The following is a 13,069-nucleotide window of genomic DNA, read 5'->3' on the forward strand; positions in this document are numbered from 1 at the left end:
TAAGCAAAGGTGGCTGCTATATATACTTGAGGGTAAGTCCTAAAAAGATATGAACTGTTTTCCAACTATATGAAGTGTCTTAGAAATACAGTCAATCAGTTATGCAGTCAGGTTTGTTAAATAAGAGAGACTGCTCTCAGTTTTGGCAGCAATTTTTTTTCTTCTACAATTTAAATCTTATTAACTGGCAGGCAAAATTTAAATGCTCAAACTGGTCCTGAGTTTGAGTGAAAAGGAAGCAGCATGGATGCCAGGCCAGTGCGAGATGCAGAAAAGTGGAACTTCACAAGTAATAGGTGCCAGTCGATCGTCTGACAACATCCCGCATGGATCATTAGCATGACTCAGCATTTTGACATTTCTACGGTTTTCTCAGACCATCTTTTAGGCAAGGCATTTCTGCTATTAAGCCCTTTTAACATTCCTTCCTAGAGATGCTCGCCATTGTTTGAAACTGAAAATATTATCACGGAAAATTGACTTTTCTGAAAATGAAGGGCGGCAGAATTACCTCAGTGATGTCCGTCTGAAAACCTACTACTGGCTCATTTCAGCAAAGGCATCTCTGTCATGGCTCTCCCTGAACTCCACCTCGAATCAGTACAGAGGGATATTTTCATGTATTTCTTCATTACAGAGTTTCAGCTCATCTACGAGTGTTAGCTTAGCATTATTTTTCGATCCAATCCAGTAAACATAGACCCCGGGCTTCCTCATATCTAATAAAACCAGCAAACCTATGTGAAGCAAATGCTTTATTTAAACCAGTTGTCAAATCACAGTTTGTCTAAATGAACAGAACGCACACTGTTCTTCCAAGAATGGGCAGAAATACGGCACAGACGCAATCCGGTATCCATCAAAAAACCACCTGTAAGGACCCTGACTTCTTTGGCGCTGCTTGTAAAACGCGCTCCAGCATCTAAGAGAAGACGCAGACCCTCGCAGCAGTCAGTTCTCCTCTTCACATGAAAAATACTGCACTACTTTGCCTCAGGATCAAGCTCCCTCATCTGTCCAAACAACAACAATTAGAAGAAAAGACTTGAAAGTTAATCCACCATGGAAAAAAAAAATTTCTTTCTGACCTCCACTAGACGCAAAAAGAAAAAGTTCACAGTAACAGTAGAACATTCTGTCCATTTCAAAATGTTTATTTTTAGGACGCTGCATAGTAGGAAAGTGACCAATTTCAGAGTACGACTAAACATAGACCTAGGCATCAGTGAATTCGAAAATAAAAATTGTACCTTCTGATCACGAATGTTATTTCTAGGAAGCTCTGCTTTTCACAGGTCCTAATCGAGGCTTAAAGCTTCCCAAGGCTTCGCCATGGCTGCAGGCCCTGTCATATACTGCGGGATACAAAAGGCAGGGGACTATCCTGCACATTTCCCTAAACATTAAGAAAAATATACAATAGATACAGAAGGAGGATTACTGAAAACATACACATAAATACATAAAGAATGATGCTCCAGTTTGAGAAGTAGAACTAGGTATTGCCAACTCCCATTTCGGGTTAAGAAGTTAGGCCCTTAAATCAGAAACATTGTATGGTGTCAGGGGAAACAGGAATAGCGTGGTCTTGAAACGAGGAAGTGTTAGACGGCTATGGCTCCTGAGGATGCCTCAGGATTGTCGGGGCCCTCCAGGAACGCGATTGAGCGGATGCGCCTGCTCTCTGGCTCTCCGAGTTCAGAAATAGTGCTCTCGACTTTCTTCAGCAGCATTCGTGTTCTTCTACTTGTCTTTGCATCCTGGTCTTGCAAATATACACGTGTAACTGCAGAAGGAAGAAAGAATCGGAGTGAATATGATCTCTTTTTCTCCCTTGTTTATTACCAGCACAAGAGTTGGTAAGAGTGACCTGTAGCAAATGGGGACCCCAAAATGACCAGAGTTGAACCTCCTTAAAAAATAAAAACAGAGATGGTCCACTGTTATCTCATACCACTATAAACATAGTGGCTACAGTTCCCCAGTGTCTACAGTCAGATTTATCATGTGCAATTGGATGTTTTAAAATGCTTGTTACTAGGGCCACCCAGTGGCGTGGTGGTTACGGTGGCTGGATCCCATATAGCTGATTGTACGGTTTGAGTGCCAGACCCAGGGGGGCTTGAAAAATATGCCAGGTGTGTAGCGTGCATGCCCAAAATCTTGAGAGGGGAATGGAGAAGGGACTGCAATGCAGCCATCTCCTCCCACTTTCTCTTTCTCTTTTCTTTCCCTTCCTTCCTTCCTTCCTTCCCTCTCTTTCTCTCTCTCTGCCCCCACCCCAGCAAGCACACATGCCCTATAGCAAAATTTAAAAAAAAAAGAAAGTTTTTTGCTACTGCTTGAAGTAACTTTTTTCTAAAACCTCTAAATTTAATTTCAAGCAGGTTGATATAAATCTACTTTTTAGCTGCTAGTGATAAAAATGAAGAAAAAAAAATCACTTAATAAAATCTCAGAGCCAGCCCTGTGGCTTAGTAGTTAACAGAATCACATCCACATGGCTGACCCAGTTTGTGTCCTGACCCTGGTGGCTTTTAAAGCATGTTGGCAGGGCCAACAGGTATGGCTGACCATGGTGTGAGTTCCAGACCTGGTGGCTGGAAAATCTCACCAGGTACGTGTGCATGAGTGCAGTCCCAAAATCCCAAGAGGAGAATGGAAGAGAAGGGATGGCAGTGTGGCCATCCCTCTGAAGAGTGATTTCTCACTTTCTCTCCACTGTCTCTCTCGGTCACTTTCTGGTGAATGCATGTGCCCTATAGCAAAAATCTTAAAAAAGAAAAGAAAAAGAAAAGCATGCTGTCATGTATGTGTGTGTACTCAGAATCCCAATGATATAGAAAAATGGAGGAGGAAGGATTATGGCATGACCACGCCCTACCGGGGGTGCCTTCCCCCTGCCTCCCCTCCCCTGGCCATCTCTCTTGTCTCTCTCTGGTGAGTCTGGTGAATACATACACCCCCTGACAAGTTAAAAAAAAAAACCCTCAAATTAGTTGGTATGGTGCTGAATGAGCACAATGTACTTCTTGTGCCTCTGAAGCAAACACACATGTGCACAGACACACGCCCCTTTATTTTCCTCTGGAGTCGTCACATGCGGGGTTAAAATGAAGCCATTATTTTCATGACATCAGTAAGAGTAACTGGCATTTCTTTAAGAAAAGAAACAAAACTATTCTGGCCCTTTGGAGTCTAGTTGATAGTTACTTCCCTAATGAAGGTTTGGCATAAAATCATAATTATCTGAACTCCCCGATCCTTTATAACCAATTTTCCATTTAATGGCGTGAAAGAGGAAAAAGCTGTTCTAGAAGCAAAGGAAGCTGACTTACATGATGCTTTAGGATTCGGCGAGTTCTGCTGTGGCTGACTCTCTCTCTGGTTTCTGTGTCTCCTCCTGGGCGTGGGCTCTGGTCTCGCCGTCTTCTGACTCACTGTACACTTTGCCTTCCTGAAGTTCCACTTCCTGGGGGGCGTCCTCCTCTGTTAGTTTTGGTCCGTTTGCATCTGGGGACTCTTTGGTTAAACCTCCTGAGGCATCAGGATCTGCCAGGGCTGAGCTTGGGATCTCAGGGTCGTCAAGGGCCTCATCATTTTTGTCTTCTTTGGATTCACATAGTGGCTTCTCTGCCATTTCTCCTAGCATGGTGCGACTATCGTCTTCTGACACAGCCTCTGTTCCGCTTCTGCCTCCCTCTGCTTTGGATGGGAGAACAGCCTCTTCGAGCTGCTTGTCATTTACACTGGAACTTTCCAACTCATCAGTCATGAGCTGTTCTGAAGCTTCACTTGCTTCTTTGGAGACATCGGCCTGAATCTGTCCCAGGGTGGGGAGCTCCGACTGCTCTCTGCCTGGAACACTCCATGTTCCATCCTGTGCAGGGGCCTGGCCCGCACATCCTTCCTTGTCCATTTTCTGTCTAGCTCCCTGGCTGTCGGAGTTCATCAGGGGAACCTGAGCCTGAGCCTGAGCCTGGGCAGTAGAGGGAAACGTCTCAGGAGCCGTTTCTTCCGTGCGTACAAACTGGTCAACGGCCGTCTGAATGATGTTTTGGACGAGTTTATTGCTCTTGGTCTCAAGTTCCAAAATCTCACATTCAGCCTTTAAAGCTTCCTCTCTCGTTACACTCACGTTGACTTCCTGACAAACCACCTCCTCGTCGATTTCCTCTGTCTTCTGCTTCTGTGACGTGGTTTTCTCTCCTTCCAGGTGACAGCCTGGGCCCTTCTCAGGAGTGCACAAGGCTACAGGTGGTGTGGATTCCGCCTGAGACTCAGGCCGTGTGGACGCAGCATCTTCTCCTGCCCAAGCAGTGACATCTTCATCTTTTTCAGAGGATTTCTCTTCCAGTACTAAATGCGCGCCTGCCAACTGCAACGTTTCACCTGTTTCTAAAATTCTGACCGTCTCTCCTAAGACTTTCTCCTCCACTGCTGCAGCTGTTAGGGCGAATGATTCCTCGGAGCTCTGAATTTGAATTCCGGTGCATGCTGCCTCCTCGAGGCACTGAGGAAGGCTCCCTTCGAAGCTGTGCACTTCCTTCTCCCCGTCTATGGTGGCCACACGAAGCGTCTGGACGAGCTCCTTACTGCTCTCTTCAGATACAGTAACAGCTGGTTTCCGCTCAACCTTCTCTTCACTCACTGGGGTTGGCTTGGCTTCCACTTTCTCCCTTTCCACTTCAACTCCCACCTCTCCCACCACTGGGGTTGAAGGACGACGACTCTGGTGTTCGATACTGTCATTCTTTTGACACTCAGCTTCTTCAGTCGCTTCATCTTTAAGCACGACCTCAGATACCTTCTCCTGACTGACCGCAACTGTGTCCACAGGCACCTCGGGTCCTCCGGCAGACGGTCCATCTTGGGTGTCCTCATCAGCACACCGGCCAGCCTCTTGAGTCAGCTCAGCCTTTGACAGAATGGGTACAGGGTCCACTGATAACTCGCTATCTGTATGTTCTAGAATTTCTTCCGCTTTGGACTGTTCCTGATTTTCTTCCTGGGATGGAAAACCAGAAGGCGCTGGAGCTCTCTCTTCCTGTGCTGGAACCTCCTCTGCTTCTGTGTCCCGAGACTGGGTGTCAGGTGCAACGTCACTGTCTTCATGGATGTCCATGATTTTGTCGTGCTGTGTTGTACCCAGAGGTTCAGACTCTGCTACTCGGGTGCTTCCATTGGTCTCACTGTCCATAAGGGTTTCAGCTGAGTCAGGGGGAATGGCCTGTTCTACCACAATCTCCTGCAATTTTGCCTCTGCCAAAGGTTCGGCTGGACACGTAGGTACAAGCTCACTGGATTCTAGAGTCTCTGTGACTTGCGGGGCTTTATCAGAGCTTTCTGGGGTGGCCCCCGGTGTTAAATCCTCGGCTTGAGTTTCTTGTCCCTGCACCATCAACATGACACCCATCTCCTTCTTCGGATCTAGCGCTCCAGAATCCTCTTCCGTTTCTGACTCTCCTTTCCGCGTGGTCTGAACCGTGTCTTCTGGCCCACGGGTGTCGAGCAGCTGGGACTCCTTCACTTTTTCTGCAACCGCCTGCAGGACTTCTTGCGTCCGCCTCTCTCGGTCTTCTGTGTCTGGGACGCCATCTTCAACCTCCTGAACTGGTGTGGCTTCCTCTGTGGTATTTGGGGAGTCGGTGAGCTGGGAAACAGCCGACACCATCTCTGTGGTTTCTTCGGCGCCAGAAGCTTCAGTGACTTCTTCAGGACCAAATGCCCCTGTGGTTTCTGCAGCTGTCGAGATGGCAGCAGGTAATCCCCCCTCGCTCACAACCACGTCACCACGGGCATCTCTGCTCTCTGGCAAAGTTTTGGTAACCAGGAGGGGCTCTTCTGCGATGGTTTCTCCTACCACGACCTTGCCAGTTAATGGTCTGGTTTCGTCTTCTGCTAGTTCCAGGGGTCCTGTCACTGAAGCAGAAATCCAGGAGGGGGACCTTTCTTCAATACTGGTGACTGCCCTTGTCCCATCGACCACCGCCACAGCCACTGTATGCACCAGGGTCTTACTGAGCTCCTCAGACACGTAAACAGCTACCTTTTGCTCGGGCTTCTCCACCCCTTCCTGGGCTTGCTGGGCTTCCATTTTCTCCCTTTCTACGGCGTCATACTCGGACAGAGGGACGACAGCGGGGACATCGGAATCATCCTCGTTGACCTCTGTGGGCCCGGTCTCTTCCACAGTGGTTTGCTCTTGTTTTCCATCTGCCCTTTTCTTCCTTCGTCCCGGAATAAATTTCTTAATTGAAACCCAAGACTCTTCTCTCCCAGGTTCGGCATCTGAAGCTGAGTGTTCGAGACCAGATCCAGCTACAGAGTCTTCGTTTTTCTCCTCCATTTTGGACTTGGACTTTTTTCTGGCAGTGACTAATCGTTTAAATGACTCCCAGGTGGAAACGCCCTCTCCTTCCGAAGGGCTTCCGGCCTGCTCAGGTGAGGAACTTCCTTGCCCTTGATCGTGTTCTTGGGAACTAGGGAGAGTGGCGTCTGTCCCTGCGTCTCTGTCTTTTGCAGCGTCATCCGCTTTCTGGCTGTCTCCCGCCGTCTTGGGGCCCCCCTCCTCATCGGAGGATGATGCTTTCCGTGCTCTTTTCTTGGAGGACCCCACACAGATCAAGGCTTCCCAGGACACAGAGGTGTCGACCCTGCGCTTTGGTTCTTCTGGCTTTGGCTCGTCCCCCTGGCGTTTCGTTTCCTCCGGCATTTCTGAGGCTGCGCTCTCTGTGGAAGACAAGGTGGCGCTCTTCACCTTGTCCACCTCGTCCTCTTTATCGCTTTCCGACGGCCTTCGCACGCGTTTCTTGGGTGTCACCATCTTTTTGAAAGATGCCCAGGGAGTCACCCCTTCTCTTCTTTTCTCTCCATCAGAGGTCGCCCCTTCTTCTGCTTCAGCATCCTGGGGTGCCTCTGTGATCCCTCGCTCCAGACACGTGATCTCCTCTGGCTCCTCAGGGGAGGATGCGGAGCTGTCCCCCTTCTGCTCGTCAGTGCTATCTGGGGACTCCGCGGGAACCTGGTTGTGCTCCCCGGACTCCTCGTCTCCTCCTCCTCGTCTCTTGTGTTTCTTTCCAGAAAGCTTCTTTAAGCCAGTGCTACTGAACAGCTTCTTTAAAGGGCTTCCCTGCACCTTGATCCTCTCCTGTGATGACAGTATTTCCACCTCAGTGACGACGCCATCAGGGTGCTTCGACAACGCCTTGTCATCGGGGCTTAACTCGGCTTGCTGGAGGTGGTCCCCTCCTGGGGCACAGACCTCTCTGGTCTTCCCCAGCTCCTCGGCAGGTTCTGCTTCCTGAAGTTCAGCCTCTGTTTCAACGAACTTTTCTGGGGGCAAAGATCCTGCTTCTTCCTCCTCCGCTTTCTGCTCCCCAGTTTTCTGCTCCGAGGTGTCGACATGCACCTCTGCTACCACTTCCTGGTGCACATCTACGCTTTCATCAAATACTTCTGTTGCCAGGGGAGCTGATTTCTCTTCGGAAGGTCCCTGCAGGTCGTCACCCGGATCCTCCGAGGGCAGCTCCACTTTCTCGTAGTCGGCGGACAGCCTGGCCTCCTGGCTGCTCTCCAGTGGCTCCTGCGGACCAGGCTGCTCGGACGCGGTCAGTTTCTCGCAGGTGTCTTCTGTCTTCTCTTTGTCCTCTGTATCTCCTTTTTCTGGCTCTGACTCCTTTTTCTTCTCTGAAGCTTCTAGCTCATCCTCCTTGGGCTTCCTGAAACTGGTCTTTTTCCGCCAGCCAGCCCAACCTTGAGTGAAGAATTTTTTGAAGGGTGATGCTGTTTCACTGGTCATGGGGCTGGTCGGGGATTCTGCAGGCTTGCTGGGCTCTTTTTCTGGTTTTTCTTCTCCTTCCTCTTTGCCCCCCTCTGCTACGGGGCCAGACTCAGCTTGAGGAGGGGTTTCTGTGCTGCTCTGCTCAGGCCTTGGGGTTTCTTCAGGCTTCTCGACGGGCTGCTTTAGTTCGCCTTCTTTGGGTGCTGCTTCTCCACTATCCCAGCTGGGCTCCTGGTGGTCGCCAGCCCCGTTTGAGCCCCCTGCTTCTTCCCCTTCATCTTTTTTGACAGTGAGTAGTTGGACAGCATCAGACTTCTCGGTCTTATCCTTTTTCACAGTGAACTTAAAACCAACAAACTTAAACACCTTCTTAAATCCAACGTCACTAGCCTGGGACTCGGGTGGTTGGGTTAACTCTTCTAAGTTGCTTTCTGAAGAAGGAATCTGTTCAATTATTTCAGGCATTTCCTCCTGCACATCCTTCGCCATGTCTTCAACAGCCGTGGAGCTGGTCATCTCTTTATCGGGGTCTCTTTCATTCACATCTTCAGACTCTCTCTGTCCAACTGTTATTAAAAAATAATAATAATAAGAGGGGAGAGGGAGAAATGATTACAATTCAAGAAAATTAATGATTTTTAAAACACAAGCAATTAATGCTTTCACTGACATTAAACAACTCTAGGACAGGATAAGAGTCTGGGTATTTATAAATCTCCATAGATCAGGCAATGTCTACTTTAAAAATTCAGATCCAAAGGTACTACTCTGCTCTTTCCGATCCCTATGAAAGGGAGTTAAGGAACTCAACTATCAAAAAAAAAAAAAAAATAGTTCATCCAAGTGGCCACAACCAGGGGTGGGTCAACCAGACAGCCTGTCTTCTGTTGCAATGTAAAAGGAACCACACATCACCCTTGGGGGGGATGATTTCTCATTTTCTGTCTCCCTAATGAGCACACGCACCTAATAGCAAAAATCTCTCTCAAAAAAAAAAAAAAAGTTTAACACAATCTGAGCATGAAGAACCAATCACACAAATCCACAATGAAGGACATTCTGCAAAACAACACACCTGACCTGAGATGTCAGTGTGACAAAGGACAAAAATCAAGCAAAAATGCAAGAGCGTTGTCTGAAAGTAGCTGCCAACTAGTTAAAGAGGTCTGGGAAAGAATGGGGTAACAGTCATAATTGGTGAGTTAGGTCAAGCGTGTGCAGGTGCCTATTACATTTTCCTGCAGGCTTTAAGTATTACCAGTCATCGGTGGGAAAAAGCAAGTCAGTGTGATTTCATGAAGGGGGGGCGTTCTGTCTCGATTAAGAGACTTAAAGACACAGCATCTAGAGATGCTAGCAGTGGTCTTGAATTAGGCATGTGTTAGGGGTAATCCGAGGTCTGAGGTCTGAGGTCCCAGGTCATCTACAGGACAATCCGAGGTCTTACTGAGAAAATCTGAATAGGATTTGGGATTTGATGAGATAATTTTTAATTAAATAAAAAGAAATTTTGACCGAAGGAAGTAGATTACCACACAGTATATTCATTAACCTCATTCTGGCTTAAAATCAAAACGGTGTCTTCTCTCTCTCTTTCTCTCTCTCTCTCTCTCTCTCCCCCGCACACACACACACACCTTCACATATGATCTCTGAGAGGTAGCACTGTGATATATTTCAGCTTTGCTTGTCGGATTTTTCTGTTTTCTACATAGGACATATTCTGCTTTCTATAGTAAACAATAAAGGTCAATTAAAACTGGTATCAAAAATGGTCTTAACAAAGACTACAAAAATATACGCAAATGTTCTCAGCACAAATGGAAGCTTAATAATTGTAACCAGCAACTACACCAGTACTTAGAACATAGCAATAAATATTTGGAATAAGAAATGTTTAGAGATACAGAAACAATACACCTCTTAAAATCCATAAATCCTTCAGTTTATATAACCTTACTGCTCCATGCAAACAAGTTTATTTTCATCTTTATCAATATTATAAATCTACATCTACAAATTTCCATTGTGCTATTTATTCGGTTTGACTTTGAAACTGAAGCCCAGAAAATTAAGTGAAAAGCTGCATAAGGTGGGGCCAGCAGGTGGCATAGTAGTTAAGGGACTGGACTCCCACGTGGCAGGCCACGATTTGAGTCCCGGATAGGGCGGCTTGAAGCTCATGCTTCAAAGGGTGTGCGCGCGTGTGTGTGTGTGTGTGTGTATGTGTGTGTGTGTGTGTGTACATGCCCTAAGTCCCAAGAGGAGAATGGAAGAGAAGGGACTAGGGCATGACCACCGCCCCCCGGGGGTGATTTCTCACTTTCTCTTTCTCTGACTGTCTCTCCAGCATGCACATGTGCCCTATGGCAAAAACCTTAAAAATTTTTTTTAAAAAAAAGACTGCTAAGATTTTATCAAGTCAGGGTAGAGCTTGGTGTGCAGTCTTGTTTCAATGTGCCCTATACTATGCTATGAGTTGACCTAATGTTATCTCTAAAACTTGGCTTTCCGAACATTACTTGATGTTTAGATATTTAAAGATGAAATTCATAAATTATCTGTAGTCTCGCTCTTATTCTCTCTCCCTCTGCTTTAGCAACAATGCTACACAGACTTCCTCTTCCTCTGTAAGAGCTCTGGTGACCAGTCAATTCTCACTTATCCTGACATCAACATCTAAGGTAGCATTACAACAAAAAGCAAAAAAGGTAAGAAAAAAAATCCCCAAATGAAACTTTACAGATAGAGAAAAAGATTTGTGATCTGAAGTATATTTCCTAAAAGATTTTCCTTTTCCTAAAATAAATAAAATTAAATAAAAATAATTATTTAAAAAGAAGAGGGGGAGGCAGCAGGTGGCATGGTGGTTAAGAGCACTAAACTCCTACATAGCCGATGGCAGTTCAAGTCCCGGACCTGGCGGCTTGCTTTTTCACTTTCTATCTCTGGCCAAATTCAAATAAATAAATAAATAAATAAAAATAATTCTTTAAAAAAAGATGTTCCTTTTTCTTTTTAAAAAATAACTATAAAACACACTTTTTTTGGGGGGGGTGCTATAGGGCACGTGCACTCGCCAGAAAGACAGTGAGAGACAGAGAGACAGAAAGCAAGAAACCACCCCCCCAGGGAGGTTGGCCACGCCGCAATCCCTTCTCCTCTAGTCTCCTCTCGGGATCTTGGGCACGCACGCACAAGTGCCTGGAGTGAGTTTTAAGCCACCAGGTCCACGACTCGAACAGCAGTCGACTACGTGGGAGTCCAGCGACATAGCCATTATGCCAACTGCTAGTCCCAAAATACATATTTTTTTACTTCAGAGGAAAATTACCATCTACACAAACATCAGGCCAAATATTCAAAGAGAAAGAAAAAAAAATCAGATATATTTGATTAGACTGTCCAGATCCTACACCAGATTTTAAATATATTTTCCCTGTTATTTTCTAAAAGCATATATTGGGTAGCCAGGAAAGGCATGATGCATTTTTGCATAGAAAAAAATTGAAAAATATGTCATGATTTTTCCAACGACCCAATATAATCTTCTAAAATGAGTAGAGAGTGCTTTAAGTTTCCATTTGTTCCTTTTACAAGCCACTAATCAACTTGCTTATGGTTAATCTAAGTATTTCTTTAAGTGCATTTCTATGAACTATTTCTTTTAAAATGTTCCCAATTATAAAAGCATGCTCACCAGAGAACTTCCCACAAATACTTCTAGTAAGATGCAAGAAAGATGACTTTCTATTTTAAAAGGGTGATTATCACTGGAAATAGTTAAACCCCAATAATAAACTCTATTCTGGTACAATTTTACTATTAATAAACACGTTATGTAAATTAAGGATCATGCCTGCAAGCATGAGGTTAAAAACAAAGACCCATTATCCTCTCTAGAATTAGAAAATACAAAAACATTTTGCTAACATAGTGGGCAGAAAGCAGGTGTGGGTTACAGACACCCTACCCCACCCCCCAACCGTCTCCTTTCATGCTCCTAAACCTGTCTCAATTTGAAACTTTCTTTTTTTAATTCTCGGAATGAAATTTTTATGGTCAAAACTAGGGAGACAAGGAGGATGAACAGCTGCCAACTGGCAGAACGAAGTAACTATTGATAGTTTGATACAGCTTAGAAAGAACCAGATGTTCTCTTTCTGCAGAGTAAATGAATGCAAAAGAAAAAAAGGTATATAGGAAATGTAAAGATCGTAACTGGCCAGCTGCTCTGGAGTCTTACACCTAAGCAATCCTAAAATTTACAATTGCTAGAGCAGCCTCCTCGGCGTCCTGGCCTCTATGTTCTGTTGGACCGGCGGGGCAGGCGGAGCTCGGCCCTGATTTCACCCCCTGCCTGCCGTTGGAGCCAGGTGCACCCGCACAAACCTTCCCGAGAGGCCCTGCTTCCTGAATGCCGTCTATCACATCACTGCGCAGTGGAAGGTCCCACGACTCAAAGCCTGGAGGCCTGCCTGGCCTGGTGGCCAAAGCCGTTTAAATGAGGTTCCAACATAAAAGCCAACTGTTCTCGCGCTGCGCGTTCCACGTGTGTACCCCACCCCCACACCGTGTGCATCCACGGGTGTCGCATTCGACCTGCGTGGCACATCTGGTCCCTCACCTACACAGCCCCAAGTTGTACCCAGGCAGCGGGCCTGGTTCCCCCCCACCACGTCCTGCGTCCCACGCTCCAGGCCCTTGACTTAAGAGCTGGATCCCCGTGGTTTTTTGGAGGCTGGGTCATTTCCTGTCTCCCCGGGCTACTCTAGCCGTCTCTACTCCAGCCCCACGCCCCTTTTGAGGTAGGATCTCCTAGGCTGTGTTGTCCACCTGGCAAGGAGGGATGTCCTCCGAGGCCATCCCTGACTGCAGCCGTGTCCCTGTTTGGTTGGGCTGTGGGAGCACAGGGCCTAGCACAAGTTGCACAGGACCTGGGACACGGTGCTGCCTTCCCAGCCCTCCGCAAGCTGGGTGCAGGGGGCAGGTTCTGCCGCCATGGACTGGAGTGCAGTGGGCACCCCTGGGCCCTCCTGCGCCCTTGCCTGCCTATCCCGGCACGGGCCGCCCAGAGGATGGCTGGGACCCATCTGCCATTGCGGCCCTGGGTGTCAGTGCCCGCCCTGTCCTGGGCAACCGCCACTGGGGGCGCACTACTCACAACAGAGGTGACTCCACCAGGGCATGGCGCGCCACTGGCCGGCAGGGGCAGGGGCAGCCCGACAGAGGCCCGGGAGGCCCAGACTGCCTCTCCCGGCTGCCCCATCGCTGGATGGAGACTGG

The 13,069-nt window shown here is 47.3% G+C and overlaps 1 protein-coding gene across 5 annotated transcripts in view; it reads right to left on the reverse strand.

Moving 5' to 3' along the window:
- Positions 1-740: 740 nt before the first annotated feature.
- Positions 741-13,069, reverse strand: part of AKAP12 (A-kinase anchoring protein 12) — a 28,980-nt gene continuing 16,651 nt past the window's right edge. Inside the window, exons 1-4 of one of the 5 annotated variants that reach the window (XM_006140015.3) lie at positions 12,053-12,144; positions 9,421-9,513; positions 3,339-8,349; positions 741-1,786 (exon numbers count right to left, since the gene is read on the reverse strand). In XM_006140015.3, coding sequence (XP_006140077.1) covers positions 3,347-8,299 — 4,953 coding nt within the window. In that variant the 5' untranslated portion in view covers positions 8,300-8,349; positions 9,421-9,513; positions 12,053-12,144 and the 3' untranslated portion in view covers positions 741-1,786; positions 3,339-3,346. Of the gene's footprint in view, positions 1,787-3,338; positions 8,350-9,420; positions 9,514-12,052; positions 12,145-12,175; positions 12,284-12,947; positions 13,064-13,069 lie in introns of those variants that run through there. The other 4 variants (XM_006140013.3, XM_006140018.3, XM_006140017.3 and 1 more) reach the window with 4 other exon arrangements.

The sequence above is a fragment of the Tupaia chinensis genome, unplaced genomic scaffold (assembly GCF_000334495.1).
Source record: "Tupaia chinensis unplaced genomic scaffold, TupChi_1.0 Scaffold000014_1, whole genome shotgun sequence".
In the NCBI taxonomy this organism is placed as follows: domain Eukaryota; kingdom Metazoa; phylum Chordata; class Mammalia; order Scandentia; family Tupaiidae; genus Tupaia; species Tupaia belangeri.